The sequence below is a fragment of the Oenanthe melanoleuca genome, chromosome 6, assembly GCF_029582105.1.
Source record: "Oenanthe melanoleuca isolate GR-GAL-2019-014 chromosome 6, OMel1.0, whole genome shotgun sequence".
NCBI classification, from domain to species: Eukaryota; Metazoa; Chordata; class Aves; order Passeriformes; family Muscicapidae; genus Oenanthe; species Oenanthe melanoleuca.
This window is the reverse complement of record NC_079340.1, coordinates 7,259,598-7,283,194: the sequence shown is the minus strand read 5'-3', so window position 1 is coordinate 7,283,194 and position 23,597 is coordinate 7,259,598. Positions and strand designations below refer to the sequence as shown.

Sequence of the window (23,597 nt, the reverse complement as noted above, 5' to 3'; positions counted from 1 at the left end):
TGCAATTTAAATTTGTTAAACATTTACCAGATGTCTTGTCTTGCATCAAAACATATGGATGACTTAAAATACAAGCAATGCAAAATATGAATTTCTAGTCCATGAGAGCTGAGGATATTGGCAATTTCTACTAAAAAAATCACAAAACAGAATTAGAATGTGTGCAAGTAAACCAATAAAAAGGATTAATTTTGAGTGCAGCTTTCATCCAGCTGATTGGATTTGTGTGCAGTGCAATGTCAAATAATGTAAACTTGGTTTTGCAGTGCCAGAGGATATTAGTAGCCAAGAAAGTAAGCTGCAAAAATACTGGGCTTCAGGCAAGTGCAAGCTGTTTTGTGGAATTGGCTTAAAATCTTCTAATGCCAAATGGCACACACTGAGATTTCCATCAGTAAATTTGTAGCTATACATGTGCAAAATGCATTCCTGTGTAAAGTTCCCCTCTGCTGTTCCTACTGCTCTGAGTGCAGTGGGCAGTAAAGCTCATGTTCAGCTCTCCTGCCTCTGGGTACTGTCATGTGCAGGGTTTCAAAGGTGAATTAACTTGCTCATGGAGGTACATTTGGTCACATCAAAGAAATCTGAATTTTCAGATTGAACGTGTGCTTTCTGTGATGGGAAGGAATACCAAAGGTGGCTATTTGAGTGCATAATTGTTTTTATTTTCCTCTTGTGGATTTGCTTACTGAGGAATGCTGCAAGAGGGAATCTCTTTAGGAATGCCACGACAATGTACAGAGGTGCATTTGGGAGGGTAGCAGATTTTTGATTCCATCAGTAAAGATGGAGTTAGTTCCAGAGTAATGGGGTTGTAAAAAAATGAGCTAGAAGTGACTACTATAGAGGAGGCCATTTATAGCATGAATTATTGGTAGAATGCCAGACATAGATAAGAAAGATATGACAAAATAGGTTATGCTTTTAGTCAGCTGACTCATTATATTGGAAATTGCTTCTTAGCAGTGTAAGCAACATATCGGCCCAAAAGAAGAAATTGTCAAGTTAGAGACTCTTGGCCATTAACTGTTTTTTCCTTGTCTTCCTAACATGCATTAACAGACACAGGTATTTTTTGCATATTTTCTGCTTCATATTCTGTTATTTTTGCAACTAAGACTTATACCCCGGTCATTGCCAGCAGCAGCTGAAAGTGAACATCTGGTAACTTAGACCTGAGTGCCTAAACTGCAGTTTCTAAACCTGTGTCTTCAGGTGGTGCCCTTTGGTGTTCTGCTGTCATCTGCTGGCAGGGAAAAGATGTGAGCAAGACCTGTGGGGAGAGGTGGTGCTTTCTACCTCCTGATTCCTGATAATAATATGAATTTTTGTCATGCTGACCTCTTTCAGTTGCCAGTATCTTAATCACGCTAATGACACAGCTTTGCTTTTTTTTTTCCTTTTTTCTTCTTTTATTTTTACTTTTGTATAGGCAGGCTAAAGAGAGAGTGAGGTGTGTGAGGCCATAGCTGCTAACTAAAATATTGACATAAACTTATGCCCAGCATTGGCATTCAGGCCTTAGACTGGCATGGTGGAGTATGGGGAGTGCTAGGTCATACTTTGTGGTTTCTCTCCAGCAATTCTCTGGTTTTTAAGTCTAGTGTTCGTTGGTAATTTCTGAAGTAACTCTCATGCCTGGTGTAATACACAAATGTTTACAAAACTCCTTTGTTTTAATGGTAATTGAAATTTATCCAAGTGAAATCAGTTGGAAAAAATCAGTTACAAAATATTACATAAATTTGTTATTGAACAAATTATCAATTTTTAGGGCTTTTTTTGCTGTACTTGTGAGGTAGAATTTGATTTTGCTACAGTTAATGGAAAACTTGTCTTCTGTCACAAGTATTAGACAGCTAAACTGTGGGGGTTTTTCCTGGTTCAAATTGGTGGCACATGAAATATTTGTAGGAGATGGCTGGAACGGGGCTGTAATTAAATTTTTCTTTAGAGAAGCAGTTACTGGAAAACACATGGATTTTTAATTTTTTTTCTTCCAACTATGGATGTAGAACTAGAAACAACGATGATTTTCTTTGACTTTTCTCAGCATTTCAAATGAAACAGCACTGCCACCATTTTTCTGAGTGGACATACTCTCTGTCTGGACTTACTCTGACTTCCTATGCCTCACTATCTTCTGGTCTAGTTTTTAATAACTTGCCAAGAGTGGCAATGTTTGTGTATTTTGCCATTTGAAATGTGTGCAAGCAGATGAATTATCCAGCTTTTTCTTTGGCCAGTGGCTGCTCTCCTCAGGGTGAGATGTAAAAGTGGAAAAATTCTGCTGTTTTTGGTGTTTGTGATGTTTGGCTTGTGAATATTTTGAGGGGAAAAGTTTTTTTAGTTTAAATACTTCTCCAAGTATTCATTCTAGTCACTCAGTGCTAAGCTTCCTAATTAGCCTAGTAGCAGCTGACGGACTTCTTACCTCAGTGCAACTTTGTAAATGTCAATAATTTCTGTAATGTGTTGCTGAGGCAATCAGTCTGTAATTGACTTGGAGATTTAAAGTGAGTCTCTTGCTGACATTATGTTTATTGTTTGGAGTTCCAGATTAATTACAGCATGTATTGTAGTGCTGTATTGTGACCTCCATCTGCTTTTTATTAACTTTCTCTGTAAATGAGAAACTGTCAGTGCATACTGTTTCTTATATTCTAAAGAAAAATTCCCCCAAACCTCACAATTGTGTACTTTAAAAATTAAAGAACCATTTTGTTTAGATCACAAGCTTGTTTGTTTCTTTTGTTTCTGGAGCAGCTGACTCAAGCATAGCTGACTCCTCCCTGTTTTGCAATAAATAGATGGACAGAAAGACCATCCCAGGCCGTCTGAAACTCAGAGTTCGTGTTGGTTCTCTCTGATCCGAGCAGTTAGACACGCACAAACCCACAGCATCCCTTGTGCCAGCAGCTGGCAGCAAATCCCTCATTTACTGGAGTCACTTCTCCAGCCTGCAGACTGCTGCCACTTCAGAAAGCAGCCCCGGCCATCAATTCTCCACACTTGGCGTGCGGGGAAGGTGACAGGCAAGAGGGCTTTTAAAGAGTCACATTGGCTTGAGCCTTTTATCTCGTTTGTGCTCAGCTTGCCAGTGTTTCTGTGCTCGGGGTAGTGTGTGCCTGCAGCCATGAGAGCTTAAAGTCATGGATTTGTACTGGCTCACAAGATGAAATGCTCACATTGGTGAACGTTTTAAGGAAACTAGGTAGCAAAGGAGCCAGCAGGTGGGCATTGTACTTTAACTACACTTACACAAGAGTGATCTGAACTTTGGTCATTGCTGTAAGAGTAGGAAGATTTTGGCTTTTCTGTTTTTGATCAGGGCTTGCTGTGTTTTCTGTGAAGAGCAGTGATTTGCTTACATTTGGCCAGACAAGGAGGGGTAAAATACAAACACAGTTGTAATATGAAGGGAATTATCAAGGGGCTTAACATCCAGCAAAGTGTGCTTGGCAGTAACTGTAGTAAAACTGAAATTTCAAGCCCTGGAATGTAGCAATAGAAACTTATTGCTGTAATCAAATTACTTGAGAGTACAAATTTGTCACGATCTTTCAGTGAAAATTGGAATTAGTTAATGTATTGGTTTTGGACTTTTAGGAGCTTTCAGCAAGCAGATACCTTGCAATGTGCTCTTGCACTGCATTTGCATGTAAACAGGAGACTGTGTTCCACTCTGATGCCCATCTTTCTATTTAAACTCAATTTTTAGGACACAAAATGCAATTTATCAGAGTGACAGCTGAAATTCACATTGCAGAGATGCTCAATAGGTGATTAAGTTCCCAGAGGTGAGTTTTGCTCTTAGTGTAGTACTGGGGAGAGACAGATGGACAGAAGTGATGCAGAGAAAATTAATCTGAGAACAGCTCAGGAGTGATTTATTGATTTGAAAGGCAACACTGGACAGCTTTCACTTGTTTGGTGTTTTTGTTTCTCAGTATATCACAGAGAAGTTATCCTTGCAGCAGAGCAGTGTGGGCAGTGTTTGCTTGCTCTGAGCCCCTCCCTGAAAAGAAATGCAGAAGTTTTTAAGTCACTGTTCTTCAGGAGATTCTTTTCCCAAATCAGCTGCAAACTGCATGTTATACTGGTGAAAGAAAATTAATATCTGTGAATAAGAATAACCTTTTCATGTTAGATATACATATTGCCATGCTAAAAGCTAAGAAATGGTTGATTATTGCATGATTAAAATGTGATTAGGTATTCACATAACACTTGTTGGTATAAAAGCATCTAGAAGGTTTTAATACTCAGAAGCAATTTTCACCAGATGGATAATGTCATTGTTGATTAGATGCATCCCAAGTGGGTTTAGAAGGAAGATGGAAACACTACTTTCCTTATCTCTCTACCTTTTTCTTCCTGGAGATTACAGCCTGCACAGTAGTGGTGCATGGAAGAAGCCAATACATTGCCTTGCTGGCTGGAAAAAAAAGTGTGCCTTGTGCTTCTGAAAAATAAGAAAAGAAATAGTCATGTTCAGTCAATTGAAGAAACTTGTTAATAAAAAAGCAATTTTTGAGTCATTTCATCCACTTAATATTATCATAACTTTAAAATACGTATTGATCTTTCAAATTTCAAGCCCAAGATGGAGAGGTGTGCTAATGATCTAACACTGTAAGAAAATGTCTTCTTACACCTTCAAAAAAGAGTTCATGAACTTTTTCTTATTTAGTATCTATCTGTTAGAGGCAATGTAATTACTGTCTGGTACATGGGAAGAAAAACTAGGCAGTTAAAGTGTTCTGCTTGTACTGGAGTTCTTTTTTTGTAAGAGCCTGCTAAGCCCTTGAATCAGTATTCGTGTGGACTCAGACTGGATTTTTACTGGGTTGTCATAATTTTCATCTAATTAATGTAGCTGTTGCTTCTTGAATAGCTCTCAAGACAATCTACATGTTTCTTTATTGGACTTGCCATTTTTCTCTTTGTTTAGAAAAAACAGAGCAAACAAACAAAAAATGATACCTGTTTACCATGTTCATCAGGAATACAGTTGAAATAACCTCTAAAAATATAATAATCTGGAAAAGGAAAACTTTCCTGGGGAAAATTTCTTTCACAGAGAGTATGATACTAAAGCAGGGAAGATATATTTTTTGATCACCATTACAAATAATTTTTTATGAGCTCCCTTTGGCTTTAGTCACCTGATGTCTGATGTCCTGTTGGGAGGCAGCTGTTTTTATCTTTTCAATAAAATTTAATTCCATCCTGATTCCCAGAAGAACAGGTCTGTTTGTCCTGCTCATTCAGACCTATATGAATATTTGCTTGACTGCATCCTCCTGGTCCAGCCACAGAATTCATCTTTCCAGTGGCTGTGTCCAAACCAGCTCACACAGGGGGTGCAGTCAGTCAGAGCCATCAGACATTAAAAGGTGCAGCAGTAGCCAGGGATTGGATGGGGGAGCACTGCAAGGAAGGCTGAGCCCGAGGCGTGAATTTGAGCTCACGACTCAGATGATGTTTTTTATTTAGAAAAATGCAGTCACAAGGACTTTTTTGAAAATGTGTGTGAGAAACTAAAATTCTCATGGCTGATGCATCAGAATTGCAACCTGGATTATGAGGCTGTGTGCAGTGAAGATAGTGGTGTTATTTCTGTTAGAAATGTTGTGGCTGTTTTCTAGGCCCTCTATTAAGCTGGTCTTACAATACTGTAGCTTTTTTCTTCTCTGTGTTTCTTATTTCCTTTCCCAGGCATTGTGATTCTGTGTTTGTGCTTTGAGATGCAATGGCAACAGACATTTAAGTCATGAACTGTGAATTTGTTGGGTCCCTGCTGAAAAAAATAACAGACTTTGTGTCCTGCTGAGAGACTGCCTTGCTTTGGGTGGCTGCTGGGGCTAAAGGCTGAAGAGCAGCTGCCTGAGAGGCAGCAGAAGGGCTGCAAGGCATGTGCCTTTTTGTGGCTGACTGTATTTGCAAAATGTCCCTATTGGCTCTTTTTAGAAGTAAAATAAGGAATTTCAGCTAGTCGTGGTGGTAACTGAAGTTGTGTAACTGAAATGGAGTGTCTTGGTGATTACAATTAATTCATTCTTATTTCTTCTTTTCAGGTATTCTTCTCCACCTTGGCCTTCCCCTTCTCCCTTGAAATCTGGTCACTTTTTTATTTAAATTGCAATATGATCTGTTACTTCTTCCTTGTCTTCCCTCTTTGCTTATGTTTTAAGAGAAGTCTTTTCAGCTTCATTTCCTCTGTCAGTGGTCCGAAATCCAGTCATCAATAGTTTATTTCTACAAACCTTATGTTGTACAGGTAATCTATTTTTTAAAGCTTATCTGATGTTTCTAATTTTCTCTTAATTCTGGACATTCTGAACATGAATTTTCAGTGTTCTTTTGGGATGTTTCAAAGCTGCTAGGAGGTCCAAATGTGGGATTCAGCTATGGTTCATGTACAAGTGCATCTCATTTCTTTTAATTTGTGAGGCTACATCAAACAGATATTTCACTCTAAAAGCCATTTTAAGTAGCCTGTTGCATATATTGACATTTTCTTTTGAGCTACACTGAAATCTTTGAGAAACAAGATTCTTGGCTCTGCTTTACCAGATGCTGTGCTGCTTTTCTTCAGGTTTCTGTGTAAGGTTGGTGTGTTACTCGTTCTCTGCTTCGTGAATATCTGTGTATGTCTGTGTATGTATGTGTGAATAAGTGTATTGCTATAAATGGTGAGGAGGGGATTGATGGCTGTCTGCACATCATGCAGTTGTTACAGGGCAGGGTTGAAAAGCAGTGCTCTGGTAGTTAGTGCTCCTCAGGTGACAGCGTGGCAGCAACCAAACTGTAACAAGAGTGAGGGGCTGCATGTAAACTGCCTTCCCTGGGGCAATAGTGTGCAGGAACAATGCAACAAGCATTTGCTGTTTCTCAGCTTCCCTCTCATGTCCTGGGTTGAACAGAAATTCTTCTAAAGATGGTTTGGAGTTAGGGGCCAGTAGTGGGGAAAGTTAGGAGTGAAGAAGTGCTGAGAAGACAGAGACTTTCAAATTTGTGCACACATATAGGCAGTGGCTCTAGCTCTTCCCAGGAACGTTTCATAATCAGTTGTTTGTCCACAACAAACAGATTGCCCAGAATGCCCAGAGCCTCGGGGTATGTCTCCTCTGAAGACACTGTTAATTGCTCACAGCCCATGTTGAGTTTTATGATGGTCTGGTTAGGCTTTTGATCATGCCCAAGTTAGCTGGATGAAATCTTGTTCAGAGAAAATGATGCTGCAGTCTGATTTCAGTTAAAAACAAGAAAAAAGACAAGCCCCAAACGAAAAAAAAAAACCCACGTGTTGTTGTTGAGTGATACCTCTGAGAATACCCAGGAGTCTGCAGTAGGAAATGGCTCATTGCTTTCTGCCTTAATACATGAGTAGCTTTTTCCTTCTGTGGTTAAGACACTGGGAGGAGCAGTGCCCTGAGCTGCATTGGAGAGAGGGTAAGAATTCTTTTAGACTGGTAAGCCAACAGCACTGAGTACCCAAGCGACGAATTTACTTTAATATTCAGTCGAGCTCCTTTGCATGTGCTCTTAGTCCTGAGCATTTACTCCATGCTTTTAGCCTTAATATTGCTTTTCCATGGAAATAGTTTGAGCCTATTTCAAGTCTCTCTTGGCTATTACAGTCATGTACTTTGGTGAGGGAATATCTGCTCCTAGAAGTGTACATGCATTATTTCCTGATTTATGAGCATTAAATGAATTATTTCAGTTAAATATCCATTTTTTCATATTAATAGGAAGCCTTACTTGACCTTCTTGCTTATTTCACTTGTTTTATAGGTCTGTGTTTCTTTATCTTGTAGGGTGATCAATGTATTTGCCCTTTCAGATGAGAACATACCAACTTCTATGTGTTAATTTGTTTGGTTTTTTATTTTTTTTTTTTCCTTTTTAACTTTTCACATAGCTTAGTGTGTTTTTGTTGGTACTTTTGGGACAGACACTCTCATAACTTGTCCCTTAAAAATGCTGGGTCTCTTTTGTCTTTTTGTTTGAATGGCTCAAACTCTGTAATACTCTCAGGCTATTCAGATCTCAATCAGCCACTCGTTAAGAATGACTGTCATCTGCCCTGGTGTTGCCCAGTTGTCTGGCTATTTTTAGAGTAGTGGTATTTTGGTATTGTGTTACTTAAGGCTGTTCATCCTGTAAACAAGCTGGATGCATAGCTGTGAAGAGCTGCCCTGGACATTAAATGTAACACTTGAATTTCAGGAGAAGCCTACACAATTAAATGGCTTCATTATTTGAAATATTTCTTGCCTGGCAGAAGTTGGTGTAGATGCATTTGCACTGGCACAAACATACTTTTGCTTGGAGGAATTTTATTTTGTTTACTGAAGTGTCACACACAATAGTAGCAATAAAGCTGGAGGCTTGCTGGTATAGCTGTGGACAAAGACTGGGGAGGTGAAACTCTGCCAAAGTGTGGAGTGAGGAATTTGAGGATAGGAGCAATAAAAGACCACTTGAAGGCAGAAGTCTGGCAAAATGAAGACTGTGGAGAAAAATTTCCAGCAGAGTCTGTTGTGTAACTTCAGCTATGTAAATATTCCTCCATTCTTGGAAAAGGGGGGGAGGGAAAGGCCTCTTAAAATTAATTTTTTCTTTTCCATTCCTAAAGTAAAATATACTGCCCTTCAAAGTTGATGGAAAAGATGGATTACAATAGAACGGCATTTTTAATAGTTTGCAAGACACTAATCATATTATTTCTTATGAGTTAAAGCCTTTTCCAGGGCCTTTAAATAAAAGTTTATTTAAACTTTAAATAAAGTGTTGAAGCCTTATATGCTTCTAGCACACAGATCTCTTCTGAAGCCTTTGTTCTGTGTTTGCAAATAGTTTGCAAAGCTTTGGTGTCTCATGACTTTATTTATGGTAGGCACCTGCTCTTTGTTCCCACTCTAGTTTAATATGGAGTATATTTCCAGTTGTATTGAGGAGCATTAAAAAAAAACAAAACAGCGACCTTTTTTTCCCCCACTAAAAACAGGTATAAACCCTGTGTTCTCAGGGATGAGGAATGACTCGGCATCACCTGGACAAAAGTGGCACTGCTGTGGCCCCAGCCAGGGGAGTGGGTTGGCTGTGGATCAGTGGAAAGAAGGACTGGAGTGCTGGGTTGTGCTTTTCTGCACTGTCAGTACGAGACATGCATCACACTTGTTACAGTTTTGTGCCTGACAGTCCTTTTCACACTTCTGGGAGTGCCATGTCTATTCTCGGGGACTTTGACAGTGCATTGCTGCCATTGCACCTGTAGGTATTTCAAATATTAAGTGCAGAGCTTTAGCCAACCAAGATTTTTGGCTTGGTGCCTAAGACAAGGTAATTTTTTTTTTTTCCTGAATTAAATAGAACTATTAATCCATGGAATCAGCTGCAAAGCAAACAAGCTATTTGATTCCATAGCTATATTAAGAAATTTGCGTCTGTAATACACAGAAAATCAGGTTATTATGATCTAATTGTCTCTCAGAATTATTAACTGATTCCTGAAATTATCTGTTTGTTGATTATTATTTGGGTACCTGTGAGTTTTCCTGCAGATCATACTTTATTTCCATGTGCTTTAAACTCATGCAAGGCCAATTCAATCTTTTAGTTGCAAGTAACTCTTTTCAGACAAAAGGATGTTGTATTTAAATAGTGTTTCACTGAATGAAAGAGTGAACAAATCTCAAAGATTGAATTTGACTTGCACTGACCTGCTTCATATACATTTCCAACCACTTGAGAAGAAGTCAAGTAAGGAAGAGGGTACTTAAGACCAATTTTGAAATATTTGGTAGTATATATTAGAATTGTCACTGGCATCACTGGATTCTTTTTTGCCTTGTGGGTTCTTCCTTGTTTTGTGTTGTTGTTTTTTTAACTGAGCAATTGAGCTTTTTTCATCTTAAAAGCTGAAGCAAACAAGTGTAGAAATACAGGATATTTGGCTGAAGCTCTCAGTATCAATAGAAAGGCATCCAGCTGAGAAGAGAAATGGAAAAAGTAGATATTCAAAACTATTTTCACCCATGAGTAAGCAAATAATAATCTGGAATTATAGTAATCTCCTTTGGAACTAATAGGATGCAGTTCTTGATTTCAGGTAATTTTCCTACATATAATCAAATGTGTATTTAAATATAATGTTTGCAAATATGTGAAAATTGGCTCCATGGTGATGATGGTCTGGGCTTGTGTTTTTCCTGGTTGCATCTAAAGAGCACTTGGAGCACCCACAGTGTTCTAGAATCTGCTTCTGGGAATTTCTGACTGCGACATCCACTTCAAATGTCATTCACAGCTTAAATGCATTAGAACCATATGGCTTCCTGTCAACTTAGAAAAGAAAATTTGCCCTTAAGACTACTTTGTTGTGTTTTTGTTTGACTGCTCCATTGTGAAAGGCTGAAGTAGCAGATTTTTGAAGCTTCTGTAGATTCTGTATACGTACCATATTTTTGTGACTACGTTTTTTCCATTTTAAAAAATAGAATATATCTGTTTCTCAAAACTCAAAATGCTGCATTTTTTTTTTTGCTTTTATGAAACTTGGCAGCAAATCCTGTGTTCCTTCAGTGTTTCTGCATCCCCAGCTGAATATGCTGAGAACTTCTCAGTGGTAAAGACTAGAGGCTTATTTTTACTGTTGGAATGAAAAGAATATCCAGGCATGACTTAGTTTCAATTTTCAATTGAATAGAACAGGTTTACAGCCTAAAGTTGTCTTATTTCACATTTCTTTAGTGGGGAAATGATTTCAATCATTGAGATGATGAGAAAGGCAGATATGTTGTGTTACAGCTGTTTTCTCTTGCCATTGAGAATATATTTATTTTTATAATTCCCTAAGATATATGTGTTTGTCTAGCATAATGAATTACATTAATTGAAGAGTCAGAAGAGGATTGAAGGTTTTTTTTAAGAACAGTCCATTGTATCAAAGGAGAAAAAGGCACTGCAAAAGGGCAGAGGACTCAAGAACAGGGGAAGGAGGCATCACCTGCAATGTCATCCCCTTGTTTCTAACAATTAGAAATGTGGGTGGTAGTTGAGCATTTCTTTGTTGTAACTGAATTTGTATTTGATGTTTTGATGGCAATTTTGCACTGTGGCATTTTGTGCTCCTGGACACCAGATGGTGCTGCTAAACTGGCTGATGTGTAATTTTCACACTTGGAGTAATTGTTACTTGATTTAGTTCCCAAGTCAGGTCTGTACTCTGACCTGGTGTATATTATGGGATGCAGAACTGCAGCTGCTAGCTCAGCCCAACACCTTGTGTTGTTTCAGGGCAGAGGTCTGAAAATTATGTAGAATCAATATTTTAGATCTCACTGGTGGGCAAAACCCACCATCAGCTGTTGTTCCAGCTAATTTATGTACATGAACTTCAGCAATTTGTTTTAATAAAGTGTCCCTTAAATTTCATTTGATAACTGCAATCAGAAAACTTAGATGGAGACACCTTTAGTGCCTAGTTTAAACTGCAAAGGATATTTGTAGATACTATTTAAATACAATGAAGTGATGATGAGGGAGGGTTTGATTTTAATGGGCTGCCAAAAAGCTTTGAACTTGTTACTTTTGGTCTGAGAAGATATGGTGGCTTAGCTATGTAATAGCATTGCAGACAATGTTTATGATACTGTGATATATCTTTGGAATTTGATTTCTATTTATTTTTAGTTGGTTCTCATGTTTTAATAAGTTTATCTGGTAATCCTAGTTGTGGGGCTGAAGGGATAGAATAAGAAATTTTGATCTTCATCTGAATCCCAAAGGAATTGGGATACCACCACTGTACTGGTGGTACAATTTATCAGTGGATTATAAATAATGGGCTCAGATTTATTTTAGCAGTGAGGAAATATTTTTATAAATATTTTACTGTATATTTTTACAAGTTTATTTCTTTTATAGATCCCCATATTAAAGTTTCTGGAAAAAAAGAAAACGTTAAAGAAGCAAAAGAGAAAATCATGTCTGTCTTGGACACAAAAGTAAGAAAACTTTCTTAGAATGACACCTTAGCCCCTAATTTTGTGGTGACATTGATCTCTTTAATGGGCACATTTCAAGAGAAGGTATTTATGGACGCTCTGAAGCAAAGTCTCCAGTAAATGCCTTGCAGATGTTGATATTGGTGTATACCCACATATTTAAACATTTTGCAAGAAAAATACTTGCTTGAAGCAGCTTTTCCAGATCTGAAGTATATAGAAATAATATTTCTAGCCATATGGCTGAAAGCATAAGTGATTTGTTCATTGAATTGGGGTTTTACTTCAAAATCTGAAATACAGCTTCACTGCAAGCAAGAGATTATGCAACCACTTCAGAGAACCTAAAGCTTTGTTTCTGTTTGAAATTTGATTTTAGGAGCGTTTGTGCCATTTTATATTTAAGTGTTACTCTGTTCTCACGCTCTGAAACACAAGGACCAGAATTTCTAAAACATCTAGATTTTGGCCAGGGGTCTTTTCTGTTCATCAGATATTTTCATTCAGCAGCAGCTCTTTTGGGGCAATGTGTAGCTGTATGGCACCTTCCATTTCTCTGAGTAGATTGTCAAAAGAAGCACTCAAGTAATAAGCACCACTCTTAGAAAAACTATTAACATTGTGATGAGCTGTTAACAATAGAGCTTTTAAGAATAGCTGTAGTCAGTGTTTATTTTAAAAATACATGTACCAAAAAAAATTATGGAAGAAAAAACACCATTACTTGGTCCCATGGCTTTGATTTACAAAGTCTTCATAACGGCGTCCTTTCAGATCAAACAAGGGTGCCTGACTTCAACTGAAAGAACACAGAATTAAAGGAAATTAGAATAAATTGCAAAACAACACTTAAGTCACAGTTGATGAAAGTTCAGGGGTATTTTAAAAGCCTTAGTCGTTTTTTGAAGATGCCTCTTTAGGGTATTTATCTCCATATTATTTCCTCACTAGAAATAAAACAAGATCAAATTAGCATCCAACCAATTCCTATTAAAAATCATTCTTGAGTAGAAGTTAAGTAATAGCAAAAATACTTTGGAAATACTATTTTGATGTCATTTTTGAAGTTACCTTACTCTTAAAAACTTAAATGCTGAGGTTCTGCTCTGATCAATCTGACTGTGGGTGTTTGATTTCCAGAGCAATCGGGTAACCTTGAAGATGGATGTTTCACATACAGAACATTCTCATGTGATAGGTAAAGGTGGCAATAATATTAAAAAAGTTATGGAGGAAACGGGATGCCATATCCATTTTCCAGATTCAAATAGGAACAATCAAGCAGAGAAAAGCAACCAAGTAAGTATTGTTTAATACTGAGCTCATTTGTATTGTAATTCCTGAGAAAATAAAACATTTCTAAACTTTTCTCATCGGGATTTTTTGGGGATGGTATGTTCGTGTTCAGGGAAATAGACTTTTGGTGTTTATACTGTGTGGAAAGTACAGGGCTTCCTAAGTGAGCAAATCTGTAAAAACAGATGGCAACAATTTGTGATGGCTCATGAATAATTTTACTTTTAAGCTAAAATTACTTTGCACATACAGAAGTCAGCAACTTAGTGTGAATGGTAGAGAAGTTGTATGAAAAAATCTGCTTTTGTAATTTTTTTTTCCTGTTCAATGCAATGACTTATTCAGCATACTGAGTGATTTTTTTTTTTTTTTTTTTGGATGCTTTTTGCTTATGGTGTAACTCAGTTGAAAACTAAACTTAGCAAATAGCCAGCAGAAATGAATGTCCTATTGTAAGAGTTCAACTTCATTAGAATAAGTCACTGAGCCTGAATTGTACATCTTTTCTAGTGCTAATATTGATGGAATATTTACTTTCAAGTCTCTCAGCCTTGTACTTAAAATTCCCACTTGTGCATCCTAATGGCAGCTAAGCAAAATGCAGTAATTTCAAAGCATTCAAGAAAATGTACTGTTGTCTGAATATTAGCACTGAGCATATGTATACAGTAGTAATTCCATTATTTGACCTAAACCACTGTATTTTTTGATGTAGCCTTTTTTCCTAGCTTAAATATATATAACCTAAGATGCTGTAACAATTTTTAATATTGGCTGTAGTTCTCAGCTAGTGTTTAGAGAACAATTAGGATGCCAGCAGGTATGAAAGGTGTTAATTTTTTTTCCTTAGATTTTTTTTTTTTTTTCTTTTAAGGAGAGCACAGCTATCTGAATAACTTTTCCGTGCCTCACTTGAAAATATGATCCAATGTTTTTCATACTCTTGCTTTTCCAGGTGTCTATTGCAGGACAGCCAGCTGGAGTGGAGTCTGCAAGAGTCAGAATTCGGGTAATGCTCTAGCTCAGTGTAGTGTCCCTTTGAAAACACCTGTCAGGGAAAAAAAATGCATAGTTTTGAGAACCCTGGGGTTATCTGCCCCTGTTTGATGACAGCAGAAATGTAGGAACAAATGTGAGCATCCATATGAGAAATATGCCAAGGGTATTATAACAGTGATTCACATTCTGGCTGAATTTTTAAGTGGCCCAAAGTGGGTCTTGAACACGAAGTCTACATTCTAAGCAAGATGTAAATTAATTCCATACTGTGCAGAAAATTACATCTTAACTTACCCACCACAGATGGCCTGTGGAAACTCAGGCATCCTGTGTGAATCTATGACTTGGGAAAGGCAATTTCTACTTCTCACATTTCAACTATTTTCATGTATAATTTGTATAAATAATCCAGTGTCATTCTCCACTTGTAGCTATTTTCTATCTTTTCCTTTTAGTTTAAACTCTTACGTGTATTTTGGCATGGGTAATGAAAAATCAAACAAATTACCAAAAGTTTGCTGCAATTCTTTAGCCAGACATGCCATCCAACCTTATTCCAAATGCTCCTGCTATTTTTGGGGGGAAAAAAAAAATCAATTAAATGAAACTCAAAAAAGCCTCTGCAGAAAATCCCCACTCTACTATCCCTGGAAAAAGAGGTGCCTTTTTTATCCATGAACTCTGGGCAGGGGATGTTTTGCCAGTTAAATCATCACTGACCAGTACATTATGATTGAGTATGGATCTGGTTTTCAATATCTCCTCTTCATTATTGTTGTAGGAGCTGCTTCCATTGGTACTCATGTTTGAATTGCCTATTGCTGGAATTCTCCAACCCATCCCAGATCCTAATTCTCCGACCATTCAGCATGTATGTCAGACATATAACATTTCAGTTTCCTTCAAACAACGCTCTCGAATGTATGGTGCTACAGTCATTGTCAGAGGGTCACAAAACAACACTAGTGCTGTGAAGGTAATCTCTGCTCTTAAGAAGATTTCTGAATGTCATATATTTATAATTTGTGTATCTAAGATGGTATATCTTGTCTCATCAGCACATGTTATTGTATAATCACTTGCAAACCCTGAGGGTTTGAATTTTTTCCTGTACTTATACAGGTGAAGTGTAAAAATGCATCAAAATAGTTTTAAATTTAGGATTTAGCATTGTTGGTGGTTATAATCCAGTGTTGACCTCCTGCTCACTTGTTCAAGTTTTCAGCAATTCTGGAATATGGGCTGGTCTTACCCATCTTTTACTTAAAAAACAATGCAAACAAAAAGCACAAAATACACCTCCCATCTCAAATTGTTTGTGCTGAGCTCTTCTCAACATGCACACAAATACATAACCTTGAAAGCTACCCTGTCAGTCAATAAAACTGATCTTGTGAATCCAGTGCTTGGATATGTGAATTTGGCATCCAAGGCAATGAACTGCCAGGAGCCTGTTCATCTTAATAAAGTAAAAAAGTGTTCTCATTAGGAACTGGCAGTATGAGAGATTGATATGGTCGCAGATGGGTGTATCTCAAGCCAGTAAGAACATCTGAGCCCAACACAGAGAGGCAAGTTTTGCAAGTAGTGTACCTACCCAGATAAATCTCTGTTGAATTTCTGACTGCCTTTGTGACCAAAAAAGATCTGTTGGGACTAGAGCATGTGGCATTATCTTACTGCCTGTTACAGAGTGGCAATTAAATGCTGCATTTGGTCTTAAAATGGGAGTAGTGAGCAGAGTTTAGTGCATTTGTTATCTTTAACAAATCAATTGTGGTTTTAAACCCAGCAGTGTTTTCTTTTATTGCATGTGGAGTGCATAACAAGCAAGGAAGCAGTTCGAGATCTCGTTTTGTGTGTTTGTGAGTGTTTCACTGGTTTCTCCCATTTCCCCCCAGGAAGGAACAGCCATGCTGTTGGAACACCTGGCTGGGAGCCTGGCCTCTGCAATCCCTGTGAGCACACAGCTCGACATCGCAGCGCAGCATCATCTCTTTATGATGGGTCGAAACGGCAGCAACATCAAACATATCATGCAGAGGACTGGTGCTCAGATCCACTTCCCTGACCCTAGTAACCCACAAAAGAAATCCACTGTCTACCTCCAGGGCACAATTGAGTCTGTCTGTCTTGCCAGGCAATATCTCATGGTAAATACTTTCAGTGAAACTTGCGTGAAAAAATTGCCGGATCATAGAAAATCTGCTTGCTGTGTATGTGTTTACAAGTCACATGTAAGTTAGCCTTAGGGAGGATTGCTATTCACACTGCAAACAGCTGATTCAGTTTTTGTCAGGGTTTTCTCAGTGTTTGTAGTTATTGCAAATATTTGTAATCTATGGTAAGGGGACTTGAAAAACAACCTTGGTAATATAAATGCAATGTAAGTAATTTAAACTTACAGTAACAATGTGCCTCTGAGTAGAGGCAGATTTCTGAAACATTCTGTGGGTGTTGGGTGACGGGTTGTGTTTTACTTTGCCAACCTGCCTTTTCTGTATTTGTCAGGTGAATAGGTTTCTTTTGAGGGAAAATGTCAGGAATTCCTTAGTTTCCATGTAGGCAAGTTTCCTACAAAATTGGAAAATAATAGGAAATAACTATTTCGATGTCTTACATTCTTTATAGTACCACAACCACAATTCTATAAGGTCTTTTATAAAAATAGCTCTGGTGGTGAATATCACTATATATAGAGATTTTTGGTATATTGGTCTTTAAACTTCCCAGGAGTTTTTAGCCATTATTTAATACTAATGTATGTTATAGTTATAGATTATAACTATATATATGTTTTTAAATTTTTTATATATGTGAATGTTGAGGGACAAAATATGCGATGACTGGACCAGTCAGTTTTTCGGGGTTTTGCTCTAAAATTTTAATATTTTAAGTGTGTTACAGATGTTATCCATATCACTAGAAAATATTTACGTAGCTGATCTGGAATGGGGAAGAGAAAGGTAGAAGACTTAGGCAATGGGTGAATTAGAGATTTTTTTACAAGTGTGATTCTTTATTTCAAACAGTTTAATGGGAGACTTTTAGTATGGGTGTCCTGCCATCATTTCCTGACAAGACTGTTCTGACTGGAATGTCAAATATTTAGTAGATCATTTCACCCTTGTTCTACCGTACTCTTTCTTCAGAAGAGTCCCAGGACAGGAAGATATACCTCTATTCTCACATACAAGGAAATGCCTTTCCCTAAAATTTCATCCTTGCTATTTTTTCTGAACTTACCTTACATCATGATGTGCAGATCAATGTCTATAGTTCATTTTATTGCTACCATTTTTGTGGGAAAATGCCTAGTTACAAGTGCTAGGAATTTTTTGTGCCTTTCTTTTCAGGGTTGCCTTCCCCTTGTGCTCATGTTTGATATGAAGGAAGAAATTGAAGTAGAACCACAGTTTATAACACAGCTAATGGAGCAATTAGATGTCTTCATAAGCATTAAGCCTAAGCCAAAACAACCAAGCAAGGTTTGTGCAAAGCTGATATTTTCCTTTTAGGCTTTCATGGCAAGTTGTTAGAGCTGATGAGTCTATGTGTGCTCTTCCCTCCCAGTTTAACAGATCATAAACTTGTGAAAGCCATATGTATTCTCTGCTTGAAATATCAGCTCTACTTGAGGGTGATTTGACTTTCATTAATGATTAATAATAAAGAAATGAGCTTTTGCATAGAATATATTAATAAAGGCAGTGGGAGGTGTTTATTATAAAGTATTTAGGCCAGTATGGATAGGAGACTCTTAAAGTTACCTGTATTGTACCAAATGCCAAAGCAGGCAAAAGTTTTAAAATTTTAATGATCATTCCATTGTGTCAGTATGTGAGCTTCCCTGTGTAGGGGTATATAAAATCAATATGAATTTACATGCTATAGAAGATGTAAAAGAAGCAATGGGGCTTTGTAATTTAATTTTCCAGAAACTTATTACCTTATTCTCTGTCAGCTATGAATTTAATAGGTACATTTTATATGAACAACTGGGGTTATGTCCACTACAAGGTATAAAGCTCAGTAAAACAGATATTAATTATTGATTCAGTTATCTAGCTCTTCAAGTGCTTAATGTTTGGTCTACCAAGTACCACCAAGGTACTATAGTAATTAATTTTCTTAGAGAGGTCTTACATCATTCTCATTGCAAATCCTTATGAAATCCCTTATGAAAGTCTTACTCTTCTGAACTTCAGAGCCCTGAATTTAAATAGTTGCTAATGGGTGTTAGCTCATGCTGTCTCACACTGCTGTATTTGTCATAGCCATGCAGGGGTGTGAAGAAGAATTATCTGTGTTGCAGATCTGTGTTATGAAGAAGTGTTACTCACTGATTTTCCTTTTTTTGTTGTTGTTTTCTTTCCCTACAGTCTGTGATTGTAAAAAGCGTTGAACGAAATGCCTTAAATATGTACGAGGCACGGAAATGTCTCTTGGGACTTGAAAGTAGCGGGGTCACCGTAGTATCAAATCCCTCTACTGTCTCATGCCCTGTTGGTCTGTCTTGTCCTGGCTTGGATATTTTGTCCTCAGCAGGACTAGGACTCACTGGGCTTGGTATGCATTCATTATGTTTAAACTTCCTTTAATATAGTTTTGTTTTAAACTTAATTCACTTGTACTAGAAAAAAGGGACCAGATGTGTGTTTTGCATAAGGAATTGTGTTAAAGCATTAGAGAATTACAACAGCCTCTGGCTTCTCAAGGGCTTGTTATCAAACTTCTCCAAGGTGTTTTTAATCGGATGTGGGACTCATCCCTGTAGAAGAATCTCTGGAAGTGAGGGAGGGAAATACAGGTGAGGCAGGGCATGGGTTTTACAGCCTCTTTGGCTGTGTGATGTCTCAGACTATCCTGAATTTCAGTGGGTAGTTAGGCCCAGCAGCAGTACTGGGAAAGGTAATATAGCAAACACCACATTTCAGGTCAGCATCTGTAATTGAGGGATCCATGTGCTTCTAGTTTACACCTTACCAGTAGGAAATTTAGGATAAAAATTACTAAACTCCTTATCTTAATTTTATAGAAGCAATTCATAGTCCAGACTGAAATTGACGGTTTATTTTCAAGCTCTGCAAATATCTTTGTATCAGAAACATATAGATATAAAAAAAAACCAAACAAGTAGTCTCAGAAGAATCTAGTGACAAATCTAGGCAGGTCCTAGAAACTGAGTTCTCATGTAACCAGCATTGTCCCTTATGACCTGCCATGCAGGAGTGCTGCATAGTTCCATCTCGCATGCTCCCTAGGGTCACACAGGAGAATATGGTTTGTGCCATTTGATTGTGATTTTTAATGCTGTTTCTGTGACTGTTCTTCTGTACTTCGTGAGTTTGGGGTTTTTACCTTTTCAGTGTGTAGAGCTGAACTGCTTTGTGAATGCTTTTGCCACAAAGAGCTGGTTTTGGGAATGTTTCAGAAGTAATCCATACATTTGGAGGATGACTTGTATTGCCTGTATTGAAGGTGCAAAAAGAAATTGAATAGTTGTTAGTGTTCAAGTAGTGGTTGATTCACAGGACCTTCTGAGGAAAGGTTACTGTGTGAAATGAAAGAGGTGGTGCAGTGCAGTTGCTTTCTTGTCTCTGTGATGCTGCTTTGAACCAGACCATCAGAGGCAGCAGAGGGGATACAAAGGGGCTGACAAGCAGCCGGTGCAGACTCTATTAGGACAAGAGTTAGGATCCAGTAGGAGGACACAAAAGATGTTCCAATACTTCTTGGATGTATGATGCCCAGTCTAAGAACAAGAATCCATAATGTGCACCAAAAGAACAGCAGGTTTAATGTAAAATTAGTTTATGAAGTACAGGCTGGTGCGAATTAGCAGGGGGTTTGTTTCTTTTCAATTGTTACTTTTGTGAAAAACGTTTTCCTGTAAGTCTAAACTAAATACTCACATAATTTTTTGCAGGCCTTTTAGGTCCAACAGCCTTGTCAGTCAACACCTCAACAGCTCCAAACTCTCTGTTGAATGCCCTTAATAGCTCTGTGAGCCCTTTGCAGAGTCCAAGTTCAGGCACACCCAGTCCCACATTGTGGGCAACATCTCTTGCTAACACAAACACCACAGGTCAGTAGAAGTTTAATGTGAATTAAATGAACTGTGCAGCACCAAGCCATTGGAATTGCAGTTGACAAGTCAAGATTAATTAATTCTTTGTAACCTTAATTCCTGCACTTACCTTAATACGGATGAATAAATATGCAAATTTGAGGTTATAACTTAATATATGACATGCTGTCACAGGCAGTGTTTCCATCTGTTTTATGCAGAAAACAAAGTTAACCTACCCAGATAAAGCTTTATGGTTTTGTCATGCAATTCTAATGGAAACTTTTTTGTAATGTATCATAGCTACATAAAGATTTAGGTGAAGTTGTGTAATACCAGAGGAAGTTAAATGAGACACTTAATCAGAACATAACCAAATTTTGTTACAGGTTTTTCTGCTATTCCACACCTAATGATACCATCTACTGCCCAAGCAACCTTAACTAGCATTCTGCTTTCTGGAGTGCCTCATTATGGTCAAAATGCTCCTTCTCCACCACCAGGCTTGACTCCTGTTGAAGTCCATGTTAATGGCATGCAGTCAGAAAGTAAAAAAGGTTCACAGTCTTTAAATGGTCACATAAAGGTAAGTGATATATATCTATACTGGAGAGTCCAATTTCTTTGTACTAGGCCTCTACTAAGAAAAGCTGGAAGAGAAAACTAGCTATATTAGTAGATTTATAAAGTTTCTAAGTTTAAAAATACAGAGTTTTCAAATATTACTTAAAGATTGAGAAATAGGACATTCAAACATATTGTTCTGCTCTACCAGGAATGAATTTCTCATTCTCCTGCACATATAGAAAGGGGAAATTGTTTCAATATTTCCTTAAGCATAAAAATCACTTCAGTGATTTGTGACAATCTTTTCAGGCCTCAACTCTCAAGTATGCTGCACTGTCTGCCACATCGCTGGGAGAAAACGTGTTGAGCACAAACCACAGTGATGGAGTAAGGCAAGCAAGTGCTCATGGGGCCTCAGAACAAGTAGCTGCCAAGGCAAATAGTGAAGAAGGTGAGATTTTGACGTTGCATTCCTTTGTCTGGTAGTGTTTGTACAGTCTGTGTACAGTTCATGATACTGAAAAATATCACGATAGTCTCTCTGCATTGGTTTTGCAACCATGTTAAAGGAAAATATTGCTGGATGTCCCAGGTTCATTGTCAAGGAAAGTAAACAGAACCTGTAGAAAGTGAGCTGTACTGTTGATAGAAACACCTTAAATCAACATAAATATCCTTGCAACATTTTGCTTATTCCCTAGGAGCAGAGGGAGATAACCTTTGAGAATTTTAAGGTTTTTTTACAGTACCTTAACTGAAATCTGCTGCTTTAAATGATGCTTTATTTTTGCTTTTTAACAAAAAAAAAAAACCAAGAAGTTTTTTTGCAGAAAATTGTGTGGATAGAACCTGGATGATGCTGTGAAACAATTTTGTGTTTTGCAACAGCATTTCAGTTATGCTGCCCTTTAGAAGCTATGTACTTAACTGTCTCCATCTTTTTTTGGAGCGGGGGGAAGCCAGCTCCACTTCAACTTGAGCAAATATGTGTAAAGGCCTTGTTTCTCTTGTCAGTACTGATCAAGGAGATCATATCTTATTTAGGGTTGTGGTAATTTGAAATGCTAATTTGAATAAAAGGTACATTGCCAATGTAAGGTGATAATTATATCTAAAAACATGTTCTAAAGATATTTGAATATGAAGTGGAGGGAGCTTGCTATTCCAGTAGAAATTACCTGAGCACCTGGCAAAGTCTATTGAAACTGGATATAAAATCAAATTTCTTCAGAATACTTAGTCACTTTGAATTGTCAGTCTTCACATTTGTTATTAATTAATATTAATTAAAATGAACATTTGAAGAAAGAAAATACTTTGACTACTATATATGTGAATACTGACACCTTTTTTGTGTATTTGAACTTGCACATCTTGACTGCTTAACCTTGGTCACATAGCTATCCCTGAATAGAGTCCTGAAAGAAGGAAGAGGAGGTTTTCTCCCATAGACTTTCCCTCAGAAAGCTGCCAAGAACACAGCAGGGTAGTTGTTTAACTCTTTTCTTGGCCTCACAGGTTGCAATGATGCTTTTGTAGAGGTGGGCATGCCTCGGAGTCCGTCCCACTCAGCGAGCACCAGTGACCTGAAGCAGATGATGAGCTCTTCCAAGCAGGCCTGTGCCAAGAGACAAACGGTGGAATTACTGCAGGGCACCAAAAATTCCCACTTACAGTAAGCTGAGCGTGTGAACACAGATTAGTGCACCTTCCACAACATAAAATTACTTCACATTTTTGTGCACAGAAGGGATGGTTCAATCATAAGATACTCAAAGAACTGATTTAATTTGGCCTTGATTTTCCATCACATTAGGCATTAATATAGCCCCCTATTTGTCTGATAACTGCAGACTTTGAATGCTTTCTGTTCACCCTGTTTGTTTCTGGGTTTGAAAAATCTCTTTCCTCTTCCACAGAAGAATGGAGATCCTTGTTAGAGGAACTTTCATTGCCTGTTTCTAAAGTAAACACTTTTGCACTCTCCTCCTTTATTGCATGCTTAGAGAATAATTACTAATAGCTTTTTCCTTTTGTGTGTACCTGAGACTGTTTTCTTCTTAGGAAAGCTGTGTTCACGACATAGCAGTATGTTCTCAAACATTTGTCTTAGTGATGATTTTGGTTGGGTTGGCTCTTTAATGACCCAGCAGTGGGAAAAAGCTTCTTTGAGTCATAATACATCTTGGCAATACAGGCGTGGTTTTTGAGGCAGTGTTTTTGTCCGATGTACTTATGTTCTCACTGTTTATTTGGGAGCTGTTTATCACCATTCTGTTGAGACACATATTTTCTTTTGCTTCATTTATTTACACTATTAAGGCTATGACATGTGTTTCATTAATTCTGCTTTCACAGTTTAAAAATCCAAGGAATCAGCTTCTAAAACATGATCACCATTTGAAGTGAGAGTTTATACTGTTCTAGAGTAGGCCTGAAATGTGTCTGAGTTTAGAAAAAAAGAAATTGGACCAAGAGGTAATGTAGGCATGTAAGACTGCAGTTATTGAAGCTGTGAAAGCAAGTAGGACCTATGTCAACTTCCTTAGTCCCTGTTGTGCAATCTCTTTTTATCTTACTACTATGAACCTGTTAGTACTGCTGGCCTCAGCAAGGCTAAACAGGGTGTAGGTTTGTATGCAATA

At 37.7% G+C, this 23,597-nt stretch overlaps 1 protein-coding gene across 2 annotated transcripts in view; it reads left to right on the top strand.

Moving 5' to 3' along the window:
• Window positions 1-23,597, top strand: part of BICC1 (BicC family RNA binding protein 1) — an 89,507-nt gene that overhangs the window by 55,248 nt on the left and 10,662 nt on the right. For both annotated transcript variants that reach the window (XM_056495169.1, XM_056495168.1), the window contains exons 4-14: window positions 11,941-12,020; window positions 13,161-13,319; window positions 14,272-14,325; window positions 15,097-15,291; window positions 16,217-16,468; window positions 17,672-17,803; window positions 18,698-18,884; window positions 20,245-20,403; window positions 20,775-20,971; window positions 21,262-21,403; window positions 22,471-22,627. In XM_056495169.1, coding sequence (XP_056351144.1) covers window positions 11,941-12,020; window positions 13,161-13,319; window positions 14,272-14,325; window positions 15,097-15,291; window positions 16,217-16,468; window positions 17,672-17,803; window positions 18,698-18,884; window positions 20,245-20,403; window positions 20,775-20,971; window positions 21,262-21,403; window positions 22,471-22,627 — 1,714 coding nt within the window. The remainder of the gene's footprint in view (window positions 1-11,940; window positions 12,021-13,160; window positions 13,320-14,271; window positions 14,326-15,096; window positions 15,292-16,216; window positions 16,469-17,671; window positions 17,804-18,697; window positions 18,885-20,244; window positions 20,404-20,774; window positions 20,972-21,261; window positions 21,404-22,470; window positions 22,628-23,597) is intronic.